Source organism: Acipenser ruthenus, chromosome 4, assembly GCF_902713425.1.
Source record: "Acipenser ruthenus chromosome 4, fAciRut3.2 maternal haplotype, whole genome shotgun sequence".
In the NCBI taxonomy this organism is placed as follows: Eukaryota; Metazoa; Chordata; class Actinopteri; order Acipenseriformes; family Acipenseridae; genus Acipenser; species Acipenser ruthenus.
Window position 1 is genome coordinate 93026338 of NC_081192.1, and position 24219 is coordinate 93050556.

A 24219-nucleotide genomic window follows, 5' to 3' on the forward strand; every position below is an offset into this window, starting at 1 on the left:
ATAAAAATGACACTTTTCTTCTTTTTCCTTTGACAGTAATGTATTTCTCTAGAAGTGGTTGTTGGTAGAAAATGCAGCTTATCAAGTCATTTCTTCTTCGCAGTAAATCTCAGCTGTAGTTTACTAATCACACCTCAACCTCCTCAATAAATCAAATTAGCCTACTGTTTTTTTTGTTTGTTTTCTTAAAGGCACTTGGGGCCCAATTTACAAAAGGGTGCTAAACTTTATGGTGCACCATAATTGCCATTAGAGTGCACGTTAATGATTTCCTTATTTACTATTGCAATTTTATTAATTATCGTGTGCGATACTTGGCATAGTATGGTGCACACTAAATTTAGTGCATCACACTATGTTAATCAGAATGAATATGTGATTTTATGGTAATGCATGCTGATGTATTTAAATGAGCATCCAGCTCAGCATAATGAGATTACTGTATTCACATGGTATTTCCTAAAGGACATTAATTTTAGTGCGTGCATAAAAGTGATCATTTATTAGTGCGTATGGAAAGCAGGCTTTAACCCTTTGCAGTCCATTTGTTAAGTGCGTGTCAGGCGCGTCAGGTCCAATTTATTTTCACACGCACAGTTAATTTTAGACACGCTGTTTAAAAGTATTTTTTTTCCACAGTCAAACAGGTTTAAAAGGCCCTGCATATCAACAAAGCACTCACTAGGCATCTCCAGCCCCGCCCCACCCTTTCGTTCGCTATAGCTTTCACATATGCTAATAAATAAATAATAATAATAATAATAGTCGTACATACCGATCAAACATCTCCTGATCACTCGTTTTATCACCAAACTCCTCAATAATGCGATCCAAGTCATTATTTTATTACTATAACATCTCAAAAAAGCTCTGCAAATGTCCGTGATATTCTCTCTGCGCTGATTCAGTAACAGGCAGCTTGTTTCCTTATGGCTGCCCCTATCTAATGCCAGGGGCAAGTATGACTAATCATGAGATACGCCCTTTTTTATTTATTTTTTTCAGCTTGTCTCGGCTCCTATCACTCCCACTCGGCCATTGAATGGTTTTCTCTGCTTTTTCTGGCGAAAAAACGACTAGAAACCTGTTTTTTGTGTTTTTTTGATGATGTCGGACAGGGATCGACATTGGACCGGATAGGAATAATTGCAATGTCGGACCAGGTCCGACATAGGACCGCAAAGGGTTAACCACTGACAGGTGCGCTATTTAAACCTCTGTTTCTGGCCTGAAAACTAGTGATGTGCAGTTTGATTCTTTTTACTGACTTGATTCATTCAGTTTAGTTCAAGATCTGCAGTTAGCAAAGACATGGAACTCCTAGTTTTTGTCTGTGGCTGGAGCAAGGCGACAACAGTCAGGGGTTTGAAGATTCATCAAGGGAGAATGAAATGCTTGAGGGAGAAGGGACAAGGGCCTCGCATTGATCAGTACTTCTTACGAAGTCAGTCAAGTCAGTCGAATGAAATCCAGCGACAGGAAGCAAACCACAGTTCGCAGGATATCAGGAGGACTTGCATGGACACAGTGATGAACCTAATGATCCTTGTGAACCCAGTCAGACAAAGCAGCATAAGAGAGAAAAGAACCTCAATGGGCACAAGCCTGGAGTTACATGGCCAAGAGCTTGTGAGAAAACTGCATGGGACACAGTAAACACAGATCTCTGCTTTGCGTTGGAAAGGTTAAGTGGAACAGTTGAAAAGAAGCTGGATAAATTTGGAGACATCATCTACGCATATGGAAGCGAGAGGTTTGGAGTTGAAAAAAGGAAGGAAAAAGTACAAACTATTCCTGGAAAGTCTAGACGGCAGCAGGAGATTGAACGCTTAGTTAGAGAAAGGAGACAGCTGAGGAAGCAATGGAGAAGAGCAGAAGAAATTCAAAAGGAGGGACTCAATCTCTTACAAAGGGTCATAAAAGATAAGCTTGCAACATTCCGCAGAGCTGAGCGCCTACGGAAACGCTACAAAAAGAAGGAGCGTATGAGAACTAACTTTTATAAAGACCCATTCAAATTTGTAAAGAAATTATTCACCAGTGAGAAGAATGGCACACTAAAAGCATCTAAGTTTGAGCTGGAGAGATATTTAGAGGAAACACATACAGATTCAAAAGGCAGGAGCCTATGTCAATACCTTCAGACATCCCACCTATCAATCCACCAGATTACCAAATGGAGGACTGTGCACCTAAGTGGAAAGAAGTAGAGCGAGCTGTGAAAAAAGCAAGGGCTTCATCATCTCCAGGGCCTAATGGAGTTCTGTACAGAGTGTACAAGAGTGCTTCAGGAGTTCTACGAATCCTGTGGAAATTGATGAAAGTGGCATGGGAAAAAATAAGCTGATCCCTGGAGCCAGCAATACACTTCAGCCATCAACACCAGACAGAAGGATATCTACATCATCATATGGAAGGAAGCGCAAATGGATGGAGACACAGATGGATCACATTAGTTTACTGTAAAGCTACGTCTTAGTTGGTGCTTATCTTGGCGAGAGCCGAGTTCAAATCAGCATGAACTTTTTAACATCTACTCTTGTGTAATGGAAATCATATCAGTTCAACCAATTTGTTTGTTTGATTCACTGATTCAGTAACATGAAATAAATACATCTTGCTGAAATACTTGGTTATGAAAATGTGTTGGTAAGGATAAAGTCTAAAAATGATAGATAATTGATTGTACTTGTGCTTTCATAGCACAACATGACTTTTACTGTATATGCATTTAAGGAGAAAGGAAAAATGCTTTTATGTTTCTTTATATCACACAAGGAATACATGTTAAAATTAAAAGGTAAGCAGTGCAGTTTCAATTTGTGTTGCCTTTGCCTGTCCCCAGCTGAGTAATGTGTCTGTTGATCGCTCATTTTCGGTCAATGGAAGCCACCTCCACCTTCACAATAAGCTACTGAACAAAAGATACGCCTAGACTGCTGGGGCTTTTGATATCATGGTGGTCACGGATAAGTCTCTGACATTATCGTGCACATTAAATTATCGCTCACAATACATGTAGTGTGCACGGTACGGTATGTAAATTAGCCAAAAACTGTGCACGTAAATGAATGCGTTCTCTGTTAGTAAATGTGGCAGTAAATTTAGATTTATCGCGCATAAATGAGGCCCTTATTCTAGTCTCCTGCTCCTAAGAACTTATGAGAATAATGATTTTGCTTCTTAATTGCATCTGGTTGGGCTAGATCAAAGCTTATGCTAACACTATTACTTGCACATACTTCCTTTCCTATCCAAAAAACATATGCTGTAAAATGACAAGTATAGCATTAAAAAAACAATGCTTATGTTAAGGTATCCTTGCTAACATACACATTACGTAAATTTGGTTCATAAAGTGTCTTACTGAAATGATTACCATGAAATAAAAAATAATGTGAGTGTTCAATTAATGATGGCCTCAGGAAATATTATATGTGTTCTAGAGAGTGAGTAAGCTCAATATTTTAGAAATAAAAACAAAATAAAAATGTTTATTTTATATATATATATATATATAATATAAATAACATTTTTATTTTTATATATATCAAAAATACAGGCAAGTTTTGTAATGTTATTTCACTGTTGTAGTAATAAATAATTTTCAAAATATAATTTTGCAGTGAGTAAAAAGGAAAATGAATTTGTGGAAGAAATTGTAGGAACAATTCAATTGATAATTTAATGTTTATCTGGGTTGATTAGTTCTCTTACTAACAAGATTTAATTGATTTTTTAGGAGGCTGTGTGGTCCAGTGGTTAAAGAAAAGGGCTTATAACCAGAAGGTCCCTGGTTCAAATCCCACCTCAACCACTAACTCACTGTGTGACTTTCATGGATCTAAATTATTTAACTGTGTTACTGTTAAATAATTTAGTTCCATGAAAGGAAAATGAAACTGGAATTATACTCAATGGTTCCTTGAAACTTAGACTTTTGGTCTGCTGGCTTGGAAACTCAATCTGTTGAAGTATGCAGTACAAAAACCCTCCTTTCAGCAACAAAGTCTTCAATCCTACATTGGATTCAAACTTGGCAACAAAGCTTTAAATTCTTGATAGAATCAACAAACAGCTGCAACAAAGTCTTCAGTCCTCAGTATAGGATCCACAACAGCGCCTGTCCGCTCTGTCCTCTTCGCTGAATCGTTTAGCTACACAGGTAGCAGGGCACAGTTTCTTTTGGATACTGTGGTTTTAGGTGTACAACAGACCCAGACTGGTTTGTCTGATAACAGTCGCTGTAAGTTTTACGGCAGTCCTCCAGCCGGGTCTCAGTCTCGTTGCTTGTGGTCGTTGACTCGCTTGCAGCTTGCTTCCTCGTCTGGGTTCAGTTTTCAGGCAGAGTCCCGGAATTGCAGCTTTGCTTAGCAGAGTAACAGCACCTTGTTTAGCATTCGATGTGGAGCGCAAAATGTTCCGTTTTGCTTGGATATTTATAGTCTTTTTCACTCTGCTAAATAGTCACTTTCATGAGATCATTTGTGTATCTTGCCTTTTTTTAAACTCCTAGTCCTTTGATGTTTTAATGTCCTTTTCCACTGGGACATCGCTAGTTTATGTCTTCCTTGCGTCAAAACGATTGTTGTTACACGTATGAATTATCTGTACATAATTCAACTGTCCGCTCAGCCTAATCCAGTTCATGCGCCGGTCCTCTAATCAGTAGGTCACATAGTTCAGTATGTCTGCAAACCAGAAGCCCCTCTTCTCAAGACACAGCAGTTTGTCCTGTTTCTCAAGACACACAGTTTCATTAATGAATCCAGTTACATTTCTAATACACGTTCATTTATTATCATATTCAGGGAATATTTCCCACAAAACCATCAAAGGGATGATTTTTCAGTATTTTCAGTATTACCTAAATTCACTTCTTAACATAATAAAAAATGGTGCTGTTTCTCGATCATAATTTACATTTAAATTTAAACCTGTTTATGAGACTCATTGATCTAAACAATGACAAATCTAAATACCAGCACCATTTAAATATTATAAAAGACTAGATATTTTACTTAGTTTTAAAGACCAAAAAATACTCCAGAAAGACTAACACACTGGGAGATATCATTTTGCAAGAAGTCCCTTCTTTGATTGATTTAAACAAAGGTGGTGGTATTTAGACCCACCATTGTTTTGATCAATTGAATAGACCCAATGGTCTTTACTTAAAGGCAATTTAACATGGGAAATATATATTATGGAAATCCATTAGATAACATAGACATGTGGTTATTTTATACTGGCAGCTTTTATTAAAAAAAAGTTGCTCTTCTGATGAAAGCATACGCTATGCATAGTATGTTTTGAGATTGATATTTGGGATGATAAAAATTCCTAGAAATGTGTCCTGTACCACAGTGTTCTAGGTCTCTCATAACAATTACATTCTCCGTAAATTGACGGTACAAAAGGTGATGTAGCAAAGTGACCTGTTCCTTTGTTTGGGTAATGCTGAACCGGAAGGAAAACCCATATTGTTATTGTGAGCATTTTGTTTGTTTTTGTCGTGTCTAAAGAATTACTTGTTTGTTGTTATTAGACGGCTAACATGATCTGGAGCTGTTGCCAAAGGCCAGCACTTACCCGGACAACACTGCACCATTGTTAACAATTAACTGTATTTGCACCACATTATAGCACTCACTGTGGACTTGTGTTTGTGTTTTGTGTTACGTGTGGGTGTTTAAATATCGGGACTATTATTTTTGGGACCAACCCGTGACTTAAACAGAGCAATACACAGCGCTGTATTGCCTGTTTGTTTTCTGGTTTTGTCATCAAACTGGATTGTAAATATAAAACACCATTGCACCTGTCATTGTCATTGTCTGTTTAATGATCACCGCAGCACTCCTGCACCTGCACACTGTTAACCACTTTGCCACAGTGTACATTGTATTGTCTCTGCATTGCTTCACTGGTTCACACCTTTTATTATTAAATGTAATTGAATATATTAGGAATTATAATCAAGAGTATGCTTTACACTTGTCTCAAAATGCTGAAAATGATCAAATAACATCATGCTCAACTCATTTATATACCATTAGGTACCTAAATTTCAAAGCTGATAGGTGCCAAAAAACATTAAATACATTTTAGAACTTGGGTGATTGAAGCTGTTGTTTATGAACATCAGACAATCAGAAAGTTTCTTTTATGCAGCACTTGCTTCTTCAGTAAATTGTGATTCAGTTAGGAATAGTTGTGTTCTGAACGACTGCAGCACCAGCTGTTGCTGCTTCTGGTAAGCAATGTCACTGGCATATTAATGCATTTTCAGCAGTTGGGCTGGTGAAATTTGTTTCAGCAAAACTGCTTCAAATGTAATCTGCTACACCTCCTATGGGAATTCTGCACACTCTACTCATACTTGCAGAAAGGTCAGAACTAGACTCTGTACCACTGCTGATTACTACATGCAGGTGTCTTTTACATTGTCTCCTTGGTGACACAAATGCAGTCCCCCCTTCCATCGCATTAAAAAACATTAGACTGCCAAACCTTTCTTCTTTGTAAATGTATCATCCTTCAGCACTTGACTTCATTCTTACAGTTGCATTTCTGAGTTAAGGCAGTACAAAACAGACTGGTATTTTTGTTTTTCTTTGTACTAATGTTTGTTTGAATTATTTTAAATATTTGATGGACTGGGGTCCGTTACAGATCTTTCAAAATGTTTAGTGGTTAGTTTACTGCAGTAGAATGTCATCTAATTGTATAAAAAAGGGGTGTTTTCATAGCAAAGGAAAAAAATAAGTCTGATCTGAAAACAGCATTTTTGGGTTTTACATTTTGCATGTAAATCACAGGTTCTCATGCTTGTTTTAATTTATCACCAGTTTGGGTGAATATTGGCTAAAAAGGCCAAGTGTTATTAATTTGCTGGTGTGTTTCAAGGTGTGGCAATGTGGTTTGCAGTGCACAGGTGTAGGTGTGATGCAGTGCTCAAGACAAGGACAAACAACAAAGTACTGGTGAAATGGTGGTTTATTTATAATCCAAAGTCTGATGACAACAGTAAACAATAAAGAGAACAGGCAATACTCAGCGATGTGTATTGCTCCGTTTAAATCCACGGGTTCAGTCCCGAAATAATAAACACAGTATTTAAACACACACAATAAACACAAACACGGTCACAAGTCCAAAGTGAGTGCTGTAGTGCTTGTGGTGAAATCACAATCATGAACAAGTGCAGTGTTGTCCGGGTTTAGTGCTGGCCTGTAGCGACAGCTCCGGATTGTGTTAGTCGTCTAATAAGAACAAACAAGTAGATTTTAGACACGACAAAACAAACAAAACGCTGTGTTGTTGTAGGCATGTACTAAACCTGGAAGATATTCTGCACATTTGCCTTGCTGTTCTGTCTCTAAAGTTCCCAACAAATCGGTGATCGGGGTTGTTTTACTTTTACGACACACATACTGCTGACACAATTCTTTGACTAAAATAGATTTGAAATTAGCGCCTTGATCAGAATTGAACCTCTGGGGACAACCAAATGGTTGTATAACATGTGTCCACAATGCTTTAACTGTAGTAAGTGTAGTTTGATCATGAGTAGGAATTGTCCAAGCAAATTTAGTAAACACATCAGTAACTACCAGGATATTCTGATACCTATCCCAAGGTCTACTCAAAGTTAAGAAATCTAAAGTTACAACTTCTAGTGGGGCAGTAACCTGAATAGACATTAAAGAAGCCCTACTCTCCGGCTCCGCTTTATACAGATTACAGCGGGGGCAAACCCTAAGCCATTCTTGAGCTTCACTTTTCATATGTGGCCAATAGAAACTCTGCTGTAGTATTGATATGGTCTTCTCTAGCCCCAAGTGTTCCAGACAGACGTGGTACTCTTCCCAGACCACCCTAGTCTGAGCCTGTGGGGTTACAATCTGAAAGACTAAGTCACCCGTCCATGAATCTTCCGCCCGGTGGCATCTCTTTGCGGGCTACTGGAAAATCTCAACCCAACTCGGCTGCTGCTGGTTGTCTCCCCTGTAGCACATACCTCTTACAGGTCTCCACCTCAGGGTCTTCACTCTGAAACCTCTGCCATCGGTTTGGATCCCAGACGCATGCTTCTAGGTCTTGGGTAATGGGCATCCTGGGCACGTCTGAAGCGATGCCTTCCTCAGCTCTAGTACCTGTAATTGCTTGTGTGGTACTCTCTATTGGTAACAGACAAAATATCATCATTTATATTATTTCGACCTGGGCGGTACTTCACCTCATACTGGTAATTTGCTAACTGGGCCACCCAGCGTTGCTCTGTCGTGCCCAGCTTGGTTGTCTGTAGATCAACAAGAGGGTTATTATCTGTATATACAATAAAAGTCGAAGCCCACAAGTAATCTTTAAACTTTTCAGTGACTAACCATTTGAGCGCTAGCAGTTCAAGCTAAAAAGAACTATAGTTTTGATCATTTCTTTCTGCTGGATGTAAACTTCTACTCGCATAAACAATCACACGCTCCTTCACATCTTGTTCCTGGAAGAGTACTGCTCCCAATCCTCCTTGGCTGGCATCAGTATAAAGGATTAATTGTTTAGAGAAGTCAGAAAAAGCTTGTTTTAATTGTTCAAAAGCAGTCTGACACGAGTCTGTCAACTCCACTGGTACTGCTTTTCTCCCCTTCTGTCGTGCAGAACCCTCTAGTAAGGCATGCAATGGATGAGCTACCTTAGAAAACCCTTGAACAAATCGTCTTTAGTATCCAGCTGTAGGCACAATTGCCATGGAACTAATAACTATTTTTGATATAAGTACATATCTGAACTAATCTTTTGGATTCATTCTTGGACATGCAGAATGCAGGGCTGTGCGTGAACCTTTGACCAGAGCAGCTCCCGAAACATCCTACACAAAGGAGGGGGAATAGTGAGCCGAGGGCTGTTGGACTTTGACTGAACCTAACACAAAGGGGTCTCTACAAAATCATAAATAGATCGGAGCAGTGGATCAGAATTTATTGAGGAAGCAAAAGTTGGAGACGGTAGAAGGAAGTCATAAATTAGATAATGGGGTTATCCCGTGCAGGATGAGACAATCATGGTCCAAAACAATGGAAGGCAGTTGTAGGGGTAATGTATAGGCTTTTGCGCGAAAATCCTATAAGAACTGGCAACTTGCAGCAAGAACTTTGAATTGGTTCTGAATTGGTTTCAGATCTGGTTTCTGACCTGGTTTCTGAGTCTCACATGGCTCATAAGAGAAGATAGCATTAAGCTTATACCTCTTGACTGCAAGAAGATTCTGTACCCTGCAATAAACAAACGTCAAAGAAAGCTCTGTGTTCAGGACTCCTGCTAACAGGAAAAGAGACGTCTGTGAGTCAGTCTATCTACGCGTCGAAACGAACCATTCCTGGCTCGGCTACAAGCTTCTTTTCCCAGTCGTAACCACAGATAACGAGACTGTGTTGGCCTGCGAGGCGAAGCATTCAAAGAAAGCACACAGTACAACGAGACTGTGTCCGCCTTTGGGGCGAAGTATTCAAAGAAGAAACCACATGGCATAATGAGACTGTGTCCACCTTTGGGGCAAAGTATTCAAAGAAGAAAACACACAGCATAACGAAACTGTGTCCGCCTTTGGGGCGAAGTATTCAAAGAAGAAACCACACAGGACTTGTGAGAAACCCCTACTTGGGTTTTGAAGATAAAGGAGCCCAACTTGGGTTTGAAGAATTGCGGGACTAAGCGAGAATATAACTACAACGGAAGAGTTGTTCAGCAGACTTTGGGTCTTCTTCAAGAAACCATTGAGTATAATTCCCTTACCTTTCTCTTGTGGAACTAGAGTAATTAATGATAATTAAAACACATAGCAATTGATAAAATAGTTATCTTAAATTGCGCTTTTAATGCACGCATGAAAAACCTCAGTTTAAACCTGCTTAAAAAGTAACTAAGCTGATTAACTCATATTGTCATATGAAGTGTTGCAAAAGTATACTTGTGTAATTGTTAGTAAACAATTGTAGTCCAGCCATAGCTGTGATATGTTATTAGAAGAACTGTAATTGTGAAATTGGTTTTGCATTTCAATAATAAGTGCTCGTGTTTCATGTGTTATTTTGCCTGTGAGCAGTAAGCGCAGGGCCACTGTCTGTGTAAGTGGAGCTGAGGGAACTGTCTGCAGAGTGACGTCATCACCTGCTGAGTACAGTAGGATATATATATACTGTATATATATATATATATATATATGTATATATATATATATATAGTGATCAGATGAACACACACACACCACACAACCACTTGTACATGTGCAATGTTCTATGTCCCAGTGTTCTGCTCTTACTGATTTCAGGATGTCTATAGCTGGGTAAACATACTGTAAACTATATGTAGATTAAGGGCCTCATTTACGAAAGGGCACTAAACATTATGGTGCACCATAACTGCAATTAGTGTGCACGTTCATGATTTCCGTATTTACTATTGCAATTGTATTCATTATCGCGTGACATAGTGGGCATATTATGGCGCACGCTGATTTTATTGTGCCACACTATGGTAATCAGAATGAATATGTGATTTGCATGGTAGCCTAATGAATGACAATGTATTTAAATGAGGAACCCCACTCTGAATAATGAGATGAGCTTTATTCACACCGTATTTACTAAAGGGTGATAATCATAGTGTTCACCTTAAAGTGAGCGATAATTTGTTTGTTTAGAAACCAGGCTTTAACCACTGATAGACGCTCTATTTAAACCTATTTTTCTGAGCTGAAATCTGTCTGGCATCGTGGAGGCATTACTTGCATTGAAGTTTTCATATAGAACAGTGAACATTACCAGGTTATATTAAGCGTGAAAAAATGTTAATGAGTGTTATCATTTCTTAGATTTTATTTTATAGTTCTTTACATTGATACAAATAAAAGAGTGGTTAAATAAAACACTGGACCAAACAAGGTATTATAATTTATAACAACTTCCTCCACTAGAATTTCTAACTCCTCTGCGTGCAGTTTTAGTTTGCCTTGCCTCTGCCTGTCCCCTGTGGAGGGCTGCATCTGTTGATTGCTCATTTAAGTCAATGTAAGCCACCTCCACCTTCACAATAAACCACTGACCAAAAGATATGCCTGGACTCCTGGGGCTTTTTATATAATGGTAGTGACAGGCAAGTCTTGGACATTATCATGCACATTAAATTATCGCTCACAATACATGTAGTGCGCATGCTATGGTATGTAAATGAATGTGTTGTCTGTTAGTAATTGGGGCAGTAAATTTAGATTTATGGTGCACGTCAGGCTCACTACTTAATGTGCACGTTACAGCTACATGTAGTGCTCTTTCATAAATGAGCACCTAAGTCTGTAATTTAATTTAATAATTTAGGGCCCTTTGAGATAATTTAGATTTGCTTGCAGCTCCCTAAGTTATTTAGTAGAAGAGTCTGAATCTTAAAATCATTGAAGAATAAAATTAAGTAAGTACTTGGTGTGGCAATATTATTAGGTACTATTCGAGAATAAGGTAGACAGATCATGAGAAAATGTTATACAAAGTACTTGAAAGGGCCTATATGAAAGGGACAATGTGTTAATAAATATCCAATCTAGCCCCTAACTACTATTTTTAGAAAGGATAAACTGATGACTGGAGCGAATGCTTTTTAGAGCCTAGTTCAATTTTTTTTGTTTTTTGTGGCAGTCACTTCAACCATCTGTGTTACTTGGCTGGTGATTTAGAAATAGATAGTATAGCTAGAAATATAAAATGTACACATTATGGGTTTTAGAACTATCTTTCAAAATGAGGAACGCTTGGCTTCCTAACTTCAGAAGAGCATTATGATACAACATGATCTTTCAAGATAATGAGAAATATTTGGCATGTCAAAAAAAGAGCAACGTTGTTTACTGCAAGTAGTAACTGTTTTGAAACATCATGCATTGTGATAGCAACCTTTTTTTCATATCAACTCAAATCTTAATGTAAATTATAAAATGAAAGCCTCAATATGCTGTATGAAGTTCCATAGCAAAAGACTGTATGGAGGTTATGTCCTGAATCTTCTTTGTGACTGGAGAATTGTGCCATGGGCAAGTAACCTTCCAAGAGATGAATCTTGTTATCTCTGGTTTGGAAATGTGGTAAGAGTTGATATCTCTTGAGCATCTATGCCTATGTGTCTTTTTATGTTTGTAAGTATGCAAGATCTGTCAGTTTGTGTATGAGATAAATGACTGCTGGACAAACTTAGCCATTTTAATATGTTATTTATTTTTCATTACATGAGAGAAGTTGTTATTTACTTCATGGAAATATTGGACTCTGCTTTCACCAAGATAAAATGAGATAGGGACCAACTAAGATGTAGCTTCGTGATATAATCTTCAGTGCATTTCCTCCTCTAGGTCCTATTGCCCTAGTGTAGGTAGCCTATTTTTACACAGATATATCAAACAATTCTAAAATACAAAAAAAGGTTTTACCATTGCTTTAAACATGCCCCTGGCTGCTCAGTAATAGGACTTCTGGTCTGTTATTGAAGAGAAATTCAATTGCATGTACTTTACTGCTTTCCCACTATTTGGAATGATGTAGAGAGGGGTAAGCTACAGGTAGTGGACAAAAAAATGGAAACACCTGTGTAAATGAGGGACACCAAGTCTATTGAAAGCAAGGGCTTCCACACAGATGTGACTCATGCATTAGTTAAGCAAATAACATCCCAGCATGCTTAGGGTCATGTATAAAAATGCTGGGCAGGCCTGGTTGCCTATAATTATGGCTGCAAGAGGAGACCTCAGTGACTTTGAAAGAGGGGTGATTGTTGGGGCGCGTTTAGCAGGAGCTTCATTGACCAAGACAGCTTAACTTGCTGATGTTTCACAAGCAACAGTGTCTAAGGTGATGTCGGCGTGGAACTCCGAGGGAAAGACATCATCAGCAAAGGGCAACAGTGGGCGGAAGCGCATACTCCAGGATTGTGATATCCGTGCATTAATTCAAAGTGCAAGGCAAAACAGGCGAGCAACTGCAGATCAATTGACTGCAAATTTCAACCTGGGGCGCGAGCAGCCAGTTTCATCAAAAATGGTCCGCCGAGAACTCCACAGAGTGGGATACCATAGTGGCCCAACGCCTTAAGTGACTTTACATTGGTGTTTCCATTTTTTTTGTCCACTACCTGTAGTATAGCTTAAATAGCTATTGCAACCTACAATTGTCAAACTGAAAGTAAAAATAATTGTATGATTGTACCGTAGTGGTATAGAATACCTTTGATCGATCTATTCTACATTCAGAATTGTACTTATATAGATTTACATACCTGTATCACAGGACAAAGCACCTGATTATGGATGCTACAGTAGGTGGGTGCAATTAGACTACCCTGTGAAGTGATTTGGTACCATGTTTTGCCCCAAGGGGCAGCATTTAAGCATTAATGTCCATCACAGAGCAATCATTAGCTGTTCTTGGTAATCATTTAAAGTGAATTTTAAGATTCTACTGTACCAGTTGTCAAAGGCATCTTTAATTAAATCATAAAAAGATTTGTTACATTTGTATCAGAGACCTGTAGCTCACAGGTCAAATGCTTGATGGTTCTGAACTTGTTTGGACATGGGTGCACTGCTACCTTTTTCTGGATTAATGAGTAAAAAACGAATAAATGAACCACAAAATACAGGTAGTGGACAAAAAAATGGAAACACCAATGTAAAGTCACTTAATAGGGCGTTGGGCCACTATGGTATTCCTGTGGAGTTCTCGGCTGACCGTTTCTGATGAAACTGGCTGCTCGCGCCCCAGGTTGAAATTTGCAGTCAATTGATCTGCAGTTGCTCGCCTGTTTTGCCTTGTACTTCGAATTAATGCACGAATATCACAATTCTGGAGTATGCGCTTCCCCCTCTGTTGCCCTTTGCTGATGATGTCTTTCCCTCGGAGTTCCATGCCGACATCACCTTAGACACCGTTGCTTGTGAAACATCAGCAAGTTGAGCTGTCTTGGTCACTGAAGCTCCTGCCAAACACACCCCAACAATCACCCCTCTTTCAAAGTCACTGAGGTCTCCTCTTGCAGCCATGCTAGCCATAATTATAGGCAACCAAGCCTGTCCAGCATTTTTATACATGACCTTAAGCATGCTGGGATGTTATTTGCTTTATTAATGCATGAGCCACACCTGTGTGGAAGCCCCTGCTTTCAATATACTTGGTGTCCCTCATTTACCCAAGTGTTTCCATTTTTTTGTCCACTACCTGTAGGTCAAAGTGACCAAAATGATTCGTCCCCTTCCTACATACTCATTTAGTTTTATCTAAATCATATTTTCTGGCTGTCAATATACAGTAAAAATTAAATAAAGATTGTGATCTGTTTTAACGTGGGGGTTTTCATTAGTAAAACGCACGCAATACTGGTGGAAGCAGCAACTAATAATTGACAAGGCGTTTCAGCAGATATTGGAATATTCATAGAGATTAAGTGACAAATTAAGCATGAGGCAGCTAAGGCTTTTAAAAAGTAAAAGTTTTCAGATAATAGTAAATATTGCACATACAATTTGGTAAATATGACAAAAGCAGTACTTTTAAATGGATACTAATATTCTACTATTTGCAATACCAGAGATATTTTGTCATTGAAAGGGACTATTCTGAATTTTCCATTGAATCTACACACATATGCAATGATGAAAGTCTAGTTGGCAAATTACAGCAGCATGTTATATGTTTTTATTCTCTTGATGAGACCGGTGATCTCACTAAGAAAAAAGACATTAATATACTTAATACTGGTATTTACTATGCTATATGCCAGATATAATTATTTATTTTTTCACCGGTGTGCCGTGATCCTGGTATGGCACTTGCTGCATGCATCTCAAGACAAAGTGGGCAGTGGTTAAGCATTAAAGGAATCAACATGCACATTTTAATATTTTATGTTAATATAGTGTTGGGAACTGTCTTTAAAACTATTTTAAACACCACTTGCTCAGCAGGCAGCTACTTGTTCTGCAACACCTCAGTTTCATCCTAGAAAAAACATGTGTACACAGAATATAAGTAATGTTCCCTGTATTATAGTGACACGATAGTTCAACTTCATTTCTATGTTAAAATACTGATTTTCAACCATTAATATCTTGGGCCCCAATCCAATCCTATTCTCTGCAGTATACTACTCACATGGTCAGCACACTGAGAGTAAAACAACCCAGGAACATAACTATAAATTCCCTTTTTTATGAAAAATAATGTGAAAAATATTTCTTATGAAAGATAATAATCCTTGCATGGATTTTATGTCACACACTGTTCATTAGTCTTTCTGCTATAATTCTTACCCTCCCCCTTTCTGAAATATAAGATTATTTTGATAATGACCAGTGAATTATTTGAATAAATATGATACATGAACCAGGCTTTAATTATCTGTAATGGACTGCACTTTGAAGTAAGGGAGAACAGAAGGGTTAATCAATACTGTTCTGCAAAATAGTATGATCTGCAGCATAGACAAAAGTGATTTAAATGGCAGCACACAGAGCACAGTAACACTTAATACTTGTTAGGGAACTAGATGTTCCTGTGATGTATCACAATAAACTACTGACCTGGCCTTACCCTACTGCAGAAAATAGAACTCTAATTATTATAGCATGGTTGGGAGCCTCTTTAGGTTTGTATTATTACTTCTGTTATATATATATATATATATATATATATATATATATATATATATATATATATATATATATATATATAGTGGTCCCTCGCTATAAGGCTCTATAACGCACTTTGGATATAACGCTCCTACAGCATGTCCCCCAATTCTCTATAGTAGTGATTCATGCAATATTTCTACAGTAAATACAGTACCGTTGTTGTTCAAACTATAAATAACTTCTCAGTCTAACTTCCGTTTCTGTCTCTCCCTTTTGATACAGTATGTGAACTGAAGAAAAGCTGCACTGGCACGTTATAACACAGACATCTAATTCATCATTCGTTTTATAACTAAATAAATATAGGCCTATTACGTGGTTATCTTTCCTAATGTATTTACTTTTTTGCTGTGAGAGGGGCTGCAGCTTTCTCCGGGAGACGAGATGCTTCAGCTTCACTTCAGCCCAGCTCCGGGAGCCTAACCTGGGGCGAGCCCATTCCCTCTTCCCCTCTCCCCCTCTCCCGACCCGCTCTCCTTCTCGCACTTGGTTTGCTTGACTGTCGCTTCGAACTGAACTCCTGACCACGGTTTAGCCAGGCTATTTATAGTTTAAAAACTGCTAATTAAAATGATCAACGAGTGGGAATGTTACCTTTCTTTTTGGTTGTAAAAAATATAGCGTTGATTACATGGTGCTTTATGCATGGTTAATTCACGGAAAGTTCCATTTTTCTTCACTATATGTGCATTATAGAGAGGGAGTTATTTTATTTTGTATTTTAGTCAGATGTGTGTTGTTGTGTCCTGCAGCACCCCCCACCCCCTCCCCCGTTTATAATGCTGTCCAGTTATAACGCTCATATTTAGAGCCCTGTGAAAATCGCGATTTCATGGACTGCGACCGCGATTTTTACAATATTCTTAAGAAATAAAAATAAGTTCATAATTATTTGTATTTCATACCAAAAAAAAATCACATTAACGAAACCGTACGGCTCTGATATTTGCTGCGAGTAATATTCATCATGCACAGTGCTGTGCAGTGACTATGTCATGTGACTATATGCAATCTAAGCAGGAAATTAAAATACTACACACTGTAAACAAGAAAAAGGATGTCTCTAAAAAGGCTAAAAATGTGTCTGCAGCAGATCACGTAAAGCAGCATCCAGCAGGAGTTTTACACAGCAAGGGAGGTAAGCTCTTCTGTAAGTCCTGCAACGTTACTGTAGATCACTACCGAAACTCGTCTGTTGACAGCAAGTATTCACCGAAAGAGAAAAAGGCAGAAATCCATAGGAGTATTGTGACTGCTTTACTTGCAAAGAAACAAAACATGAGGACTTCCATATTCCAAAAGTCCACTTATTAAATGTTGACCTGACAGAGGCATTTGTTTGCGCAAATACCTTTTGAAAAATTGGACAACCAAAAGTTACGGAAATTTTTCAGACAGAGTGTAGCAAATGGTGGAGCGATTCCTTCATTAGCCCAGCTGAGACGTGAATACTTACCTAAAGCTGCCGAGTATCACAAGCAAGAGATTATGGAATTGGTAAAACAGTCTGGTTAGTTGTCAGTGGTAACACTGACGAGTCGACTAATGCACAAGATCAGTATGGGTTACATATTGTATTTGTAAGACCTAAATGGTGAACATGCACCTGACGTACTAGAACTGAAAGCGTCCTTGCAGATACACTTTACCTACAGGCTGTTAATTACAACACTGAATAACTTTGATGTTAATTTTGATGTCAGTGCATTTATCTGTATATTTGCCGTTTAAAAAAATAATAATAATCTGTACACGTAATTAATAACATATTTCCGTGCACATTCCGCGAAATACGATACTTTACCCGTGACACTGCCATGAATTTTAAAGAAGATTTCCGTGATTTTCACAGGGCCTAAGTTACTCATATGGGTTTATATTTAAACAGAGATCTTTTCAATGCTGAAAGTCTGCATCAGAGAGTACAGTACGGTATACATTTATATACAGTGACAGTTTCTTCGGATACAAACAACGAAATGCTCCAACGCATTAATGTAAGTGCACAATGTAACGTCTGTGTTCTACTTATCTAATATATATACTGTGTATATATATATATATAAATAATACATGGATGAAGGCTATATTTGCATCCTGAGCCATTCGAAAAAAAGGCATAATACCACAGTAGTGACGTCAAAAAGTGATAATTCCTCTCGAGGAAAATATACTTGAACTTTGACCCATTCGACTCCTCGAGACCATCACTTTCAATTCAAACACAAAATGTCTCGTTTTCAATCACTCGACAACACCCACAGTACAGAAATGTTCATTAATGATCAACAAAATGAGAATATGTTAAAAAAAAAAAAAATGTAATGCGGGTACATTCGTATCTCAGAGAAACAGGAAATTAAAACAAGGTAAAGGCAATCATCCAAATAAAGCTGAAGCACGGATAACGACATAGAACATCTGTACAACACTGAAACACTGCGTTTTAAAAAAAACAACTGTACTGCTGAACCTCGTCTTCTTTAATATTAGCATCACAAGGCCTATATCTTTTCTATAACTTTTCTTTTGTTGAAATTGCTGACCTGTATTCTGTATTCCAGTAACACATCTATCACCATTCTCATCATCGCTAGCTGTTGTCTTCCCCGGAAGACACACATAAATAAAAGACATTTGTTTTTGTAAAACTTTTCCAAGCGCTTGTTCTTCCTCTTGTTCGTTCGGTGTTGTTGGTCATTGTATGTCTTTGTGTATGCTGCATCATGAAAACCCACCCTTGCGAAGAGTGCTACAATGCTTGCGGGCATTATATTTTTATATACAGGCACTGGACGGCCGCTGGTCTTGTATATAGTTTAAGTCAGTAACTATTTCATGGTTGTTTTTATATTCAGTTAACTGAATTAGTTTCTTAATTGTTGTATGTTATGTGTATTGTTGTTCCCGTGTATTGCCTTCCTGTTATGCTTTAGGGTGTTTTACCTTTAAGGTAACAAGCTCATTAAAGTGAATGAGGTGCACCTCTAAAAGTGGGCTGGGCTAAGCAGGTATAAAGTGGGCTGATTTCCACCAGCAGTCAGTTCTACCCAAGAGCTCCGTCGACACAGACCTTTGCTTTGCTTTGCTTTGCTTTGCTTTGCTTTGCTTTGCTTTGCTGTGATGGGCTAGGGCTAGGGCAAAATATAGTACAATCTATACACATTTATTTTATTTTGAAAGTCAGTTATTTTTGTTTATCTCTTGATTTATATTGTTTTGTTATTTTTATTTATTTTTTCACATTTAAATATATTTGCAAAGTGGTTTGCTGCATTGGAATGTAGACATTGTTTCCTTTTTATAAATAAACTGAACTCTTGTTATTTATTAAAGATTGACTTTGGATGGTTTTCTTTATTTAATCCTAGGGACCCGGATTACCGTATTGTTTGATCAGCCCTACTGTCTAATCAACCGAACGCACCTGTAACCACGTGATGAATTACATGTGGTGTATTTAGTGGTTGCAATCCCAGGAATCCCTATGATAAATTCAGCTCCCGAAGCCAGATTTTGGGATTGTATTAAGGAAACTCTGATTCTGTTTTTACTCATGATTTTCCCTTGTTTTGTTATGTGTGCTGCAGTTCGTAACTAGGCAACCAATCCCTGCCGCTGAAATTAAAACCACGATATTTGAAATTTGCTTTAATGATAACAACTACTGTCTGCAGCTACTCAGCTCAACATGGCAGAGTGAAATGAAAAAAACGACTTATTTTAACTGTTACAAGGGTGACATTCAGTATATAAAATTAACTGGAATGTGTTTGTTATTGTTTTATGAAAACTGCACAGAAGGAAGCAGAGTTTTCTGTTGTTGTTTTTTGTTTATTTGCCTGTATTTGAACAAATGCGGTTTCTTGATTAAACGTCATAAAATAAACTACTCCAGTTTATCTGTTTTCACTCTGCCTACTTAACAATCCTCTTGCTGTGTCATGGTGACTAACAGAAAAAATACTTAAATTCAGGTGTTAATAAGGTAAGGGAACAGTTTTAAACAACGCTATTTTTGTAAATGCCAAAAGTTTTACTAGAATCTCATCTGTTCGTGACCACATTTTTATTTTATTTTTTCATAGACACGTTAGCATGTTGGGCTTTAAATTGTTGCAGTTAAGCAAATTAAAACAGTCACCTCGTTCTAGATTTTTCTTCAATTTCGTCAGTAAGGGCTGGAGATCATGTCTATGTTATTGAGCAGCTAAGAACCTTTATTTTATTCATTTCAATTGCATGTTATTACAATGTCTTAACAGTATCAAAGTATAGAAACATTTTACTGAATTTTTGAAGTTTAATGATGCCTAAGGTTCTGTAATGTGTCAAAGTTATACTGAATTGTATTCTTTGAATTTCAAAGTTTGGTATATGGTACTTTTAATTACAGTATTTCATTACTTTAACTGTAGGTGTTAAGGTTTTACTGAAATATCAGACTCAAGAGATGTGGGTTTTTTTGTATATTGGTGTAGAAAAAAAATGAAAAATCCCATTTTGGAATGTGATCAATATGACTTTCCATATGAAACTAAATGTCACATTGTAGTTCAGTCCAGTACTATTGATCTCTGTCTCTTTCTATCGGACAGGTGTCATCAGGACTGCCTTAGCCAACATGGACCGGGAAGCCAGAGAACAGTATTCTGTTGTCATTCAAGCCAAAGATATGGCCGGACAGATTGGAGGACTGTCGGGGTCGACTACAATAAATATTACTCTAACTGATGTCAATGACAATCCACCCAAATTCCCCCAAAGTATGTACCAACAAGGGTAAACTAGGAATCAGTGAATGCTTAGTCAGGAAGATAAAATGGCACTATACCTTTTAAAATGGCACTATACCAAGTAAGAACAACTTGTTGAAGTTGAGATTTTTTTTTTCAAGACCTTATTTTCACTTCGACTCACACACAGGTTTTTTTTGTTCTTTATATAATTTCTCTCCTTGTGTAAAAGGTAAAAGGACATACACTTTTGTTCTATGCTGCCCATAGAACACTACATTTCCTATGTGTAAGTGTAAAACAGAGAAAACCAAGTACTTTATTTTCTTTTGATTTGTAGGCTGTTAAATACGCTTCACTGTGACAAATGGTAATAGCAGATCAGATGTCTGGGTTAACAATAAAAAATACAGATGTTTACTAAAATAGCAATTTATACATCGATATGTTAAAATAGATTCCTCCACTAAAACAATTGTATATAGAGACAGTAACTTTCATCCTAACATCTACTGAAATTACTAATCTATTGTAACTTATCTAGGAATCACGTATTCAATATTACTAAGCATAACTTAAATTGCGTTGTTTCCTGCTGGTCCTGAACCAAAATCGTTCATCTAATATACTCAACTATCTTTATCAAACATTTAAGATGTTATTTTAAGCATAAAAAATATGTGCAAGATGTAGACATATGCTTCCATTTTAGACCTCAAGGGATTAGGTAATCAGAGATGTGCCGAGAGTCACAACAGTCCTTTATGAAATTACCTTCCAGTGAAAAGATTCTCAAAGGTCTTTTCTCTGAAGTGTAATTTTCATAATTTTCTCTTATAGGAGAAATCAGTTGCAAATGTTACCACTTAAGGACATTTAAAAGCTCTTGCGTAAAATGTATGAGTTGTTTAATTATAGTTTTTAACTCTTATTTTATATACAAATCTGTACAAGATTGCCTACTGTTTCCTCCTTAAAAATGAGAGTTCAGTAATTTCACTGAGTCTGACATGTTTAAAGATTAATTTAAGATGAAATTTCTCATTTTTAAAGAAAAACGTGTATTACTGTGTAGAGATTTTGTTTAATGACAATGGATAACTATCATTTACCCTTTCAAATCACTATACATTTTTAATATTCAGAGACAGCTACTGTACAAGGCCTTGGCAGACATTGTCTTCAATGAAAATAAGGTGAAAGTATAAATAGGATAAAGAACAACTGCCATATTTAATGACATGCCATTCTTTGTTTGCAAGCTGATGTGTTTGTGTCATGAACCTCCCTGTTGCTTCCACAGTAAAACAGTATTCTATGTCGTTTTTTGTGACCTTGAATTCTTCTATGACCATAAAATCCGAGCTGCATTATGAGGTCACTAGTAATATATTCCCTGGGCTCTAATAGAAAATTATACTGTAGGCATCACTGTCTGTACACATCTTTAAGAGCAGACATTGCGTGACCAAGTTTACATTAAGTAGCTGCATAATCTTTACTTTTACAACAAAAGGCTGCATTGTTTCATTTCTTTACATAACATGCAACACAAATACTACTCCAATATAAAATAATCAGAATGTTATAGATTCACATGACTTTGTTACTTTTCACTGTATTATTATTTTTTTGAATAATAATCATGTATTGAATATGATCCTATCTCTACAGAAAATTATGAGCTGTATGTACCAGAATCTGCTGAAGTTGGCAAAGCTGTTGGCAAAATTAAGGCAAATGATGATGATACTGGAATTAATGCAGAGATAAAGTACATCATCACAAATGGAGATGGGTCTTCGGTTTTCACCATCTCAACTGACAAAGAGACTAGGGAAGGCATCATTTCACTGAAAAAGGTAGGGACTCAATTTTTGATGGCTTTTATAATATAACAAATGCTGTATAACATACATTTTGGCTCTTCTTTAAATAATAATGCAACTACAGTAATCAATATGAAATTTAATTTAATATACCAAATTAAACCTTTAAAAGACTTCATTAAGTGCCCAGTAATGAAACATTGTATTAACATTATTTAAAATAAGTAATTGAGACTACCAGATTCTGTGAATGTGTCCATCTGTCTGTCCAGAGATCCATCCACTCTACAGTTTTCATATACTGTAGGATAACTGCTTATCCAATTGTGATGAAACTTGGTATTAACTTTATTTAGCAAAATGTATGAAGAATATGAGATTCTGGGCATGTAGGGGAAAGTCTGTTTTTCTTTTTGCATATATCTGCAGAACCGCTTATCCAATCTTCATGAAACTTTGTATTTTCATTATCATTATTATGAAGTTATTGAAAATATCAGATTCTGGGGATGGGTGGGTGGGGGGTGGGGGGTGGGGGGTTGTCTATCCATTCATCCATCCTAGAGAATTGTTTACCAAATTGTGATTAAATATGTTGTTGCCAATTCGTATTCTGTACTATGCTGACATACTGTTGATATATTTCATGGTCATCAACATTTTCATCATACTAATGGCTCTAATTTTGAAATTACAGCCATGGTGGGGGGTGTATGTTACTGATATACTTGTTTTGTTGAGAAATTGTGAGGATGCATTTATGATTGAGGCAACAAGATTGGTTAAAGGCTGTTTGCGATATTAAAGGTAATATTACAGGTCAACTGGTTAAATCAGACAATCTCACTATAAAGGATTCTGTGTCTGATCCATTTCCTGAAAGTCTGCACAGCAAATAGCCATTCTGAATGGGGGAAGCCAGACCCTATTACAGTACTATCCCGAAAAAATACTGCTTTGTATTATTATTTTATATTGTGGTTTCATATGTAGTTACATTGTTTAGATAGTTGACAAAGGTCTTGCAACAAGTTGATTTAGATGATTTGAGGAACATTTGGGGTTTTACTGTATTCTTTCACTGCATATCTAGTAATTACTGAGAAAATGACCCTAATTCTCTTAAAAAAAAAACAAAAAAAAAAAAAAAAACACGAACAGTCCAGATGCCATGAATTAATACAATGGGGTATTTATGATTAGGCACTACAACTTTTATAATCAATGCAACACATGTGCACATTTAGACATAAATAGATAGAATTAAAAGCTGCAGAGCTCTGACATGTTTCAGTTTATAGGATATTCACAGTCTCTAAACCTAAACTTGGAAACACTTAGGGTTAGATGTACTAAAGTGTTGCGGCTGTCATAATAGTCGCAAACCAGTTGCAAACGAGTTGAAAGTCTGGGGTGAAATGCACTAACAATTGACACTTACAATTGCATCAATTTGTTAAGAACTTTTGAAAGTACGTTTTAAGCAGTCGCAATTGTTGCTGGCATTTCCCAAACGTGAGCAATAGACTGCACACATGTGCCGTTAACCCCTCCTACTCATTCTGAGCATCTGTATAGGACCATGATCCATTTTGTGTTAATTGTCTAGGCAACTAAGTAGGCCAAGTTAAAAATAATAATATAAAAAAAAAAAAAAAAAAAAAAAACGCTAAAATCATTTAGTTTCAATTTAAAATAATCTTTAATTTGTACAATGTGTACAATGCAGCATCATGATTTATTTTGTGTTACCAGTAGTCTACAGGCTAAAGTAAAAAGTGCACTAGGTATTAATTTGATTGTGCTACTGTGCTGTATACTGTATAAGCGTACTGTACAGATTTATATTTTTACACAAAGTAATGTATAGCCTAACCAAAACACATTAGTTTTATTTCATTATTATTATTATTATTATTTATTTCTT

The 24219-nt window shown here is 37.0% G+C and overlaps 1 protein-coding gene across 3 annotated transcripts in view; it reads left to right on the forward strand.

The window, feature by feature from the left end:
• LOC117400596 (cadherin-18-like) overlaps positions 1–24219 on the forward strand; it is a 244325-nt gene that overhangs the window by 172579 nt on the left and 47527 nt on the right. For all 3 annotated transcript variants that reach the window (XM_034000784.3, XM_034000786.3, XM_034000785.3), the window contains 2 exons: positions 20326–20493; positions 22138–22325. In XM_034000784.3, coding sequence (XP_033856675.2) covers positions 20326–20493; positions 22138–22325 — 356 coding nt within the window. The remainder of the gene's footprint in view (positions 1–20325; positions 20494–22137; positions 22326–24219) is intronic.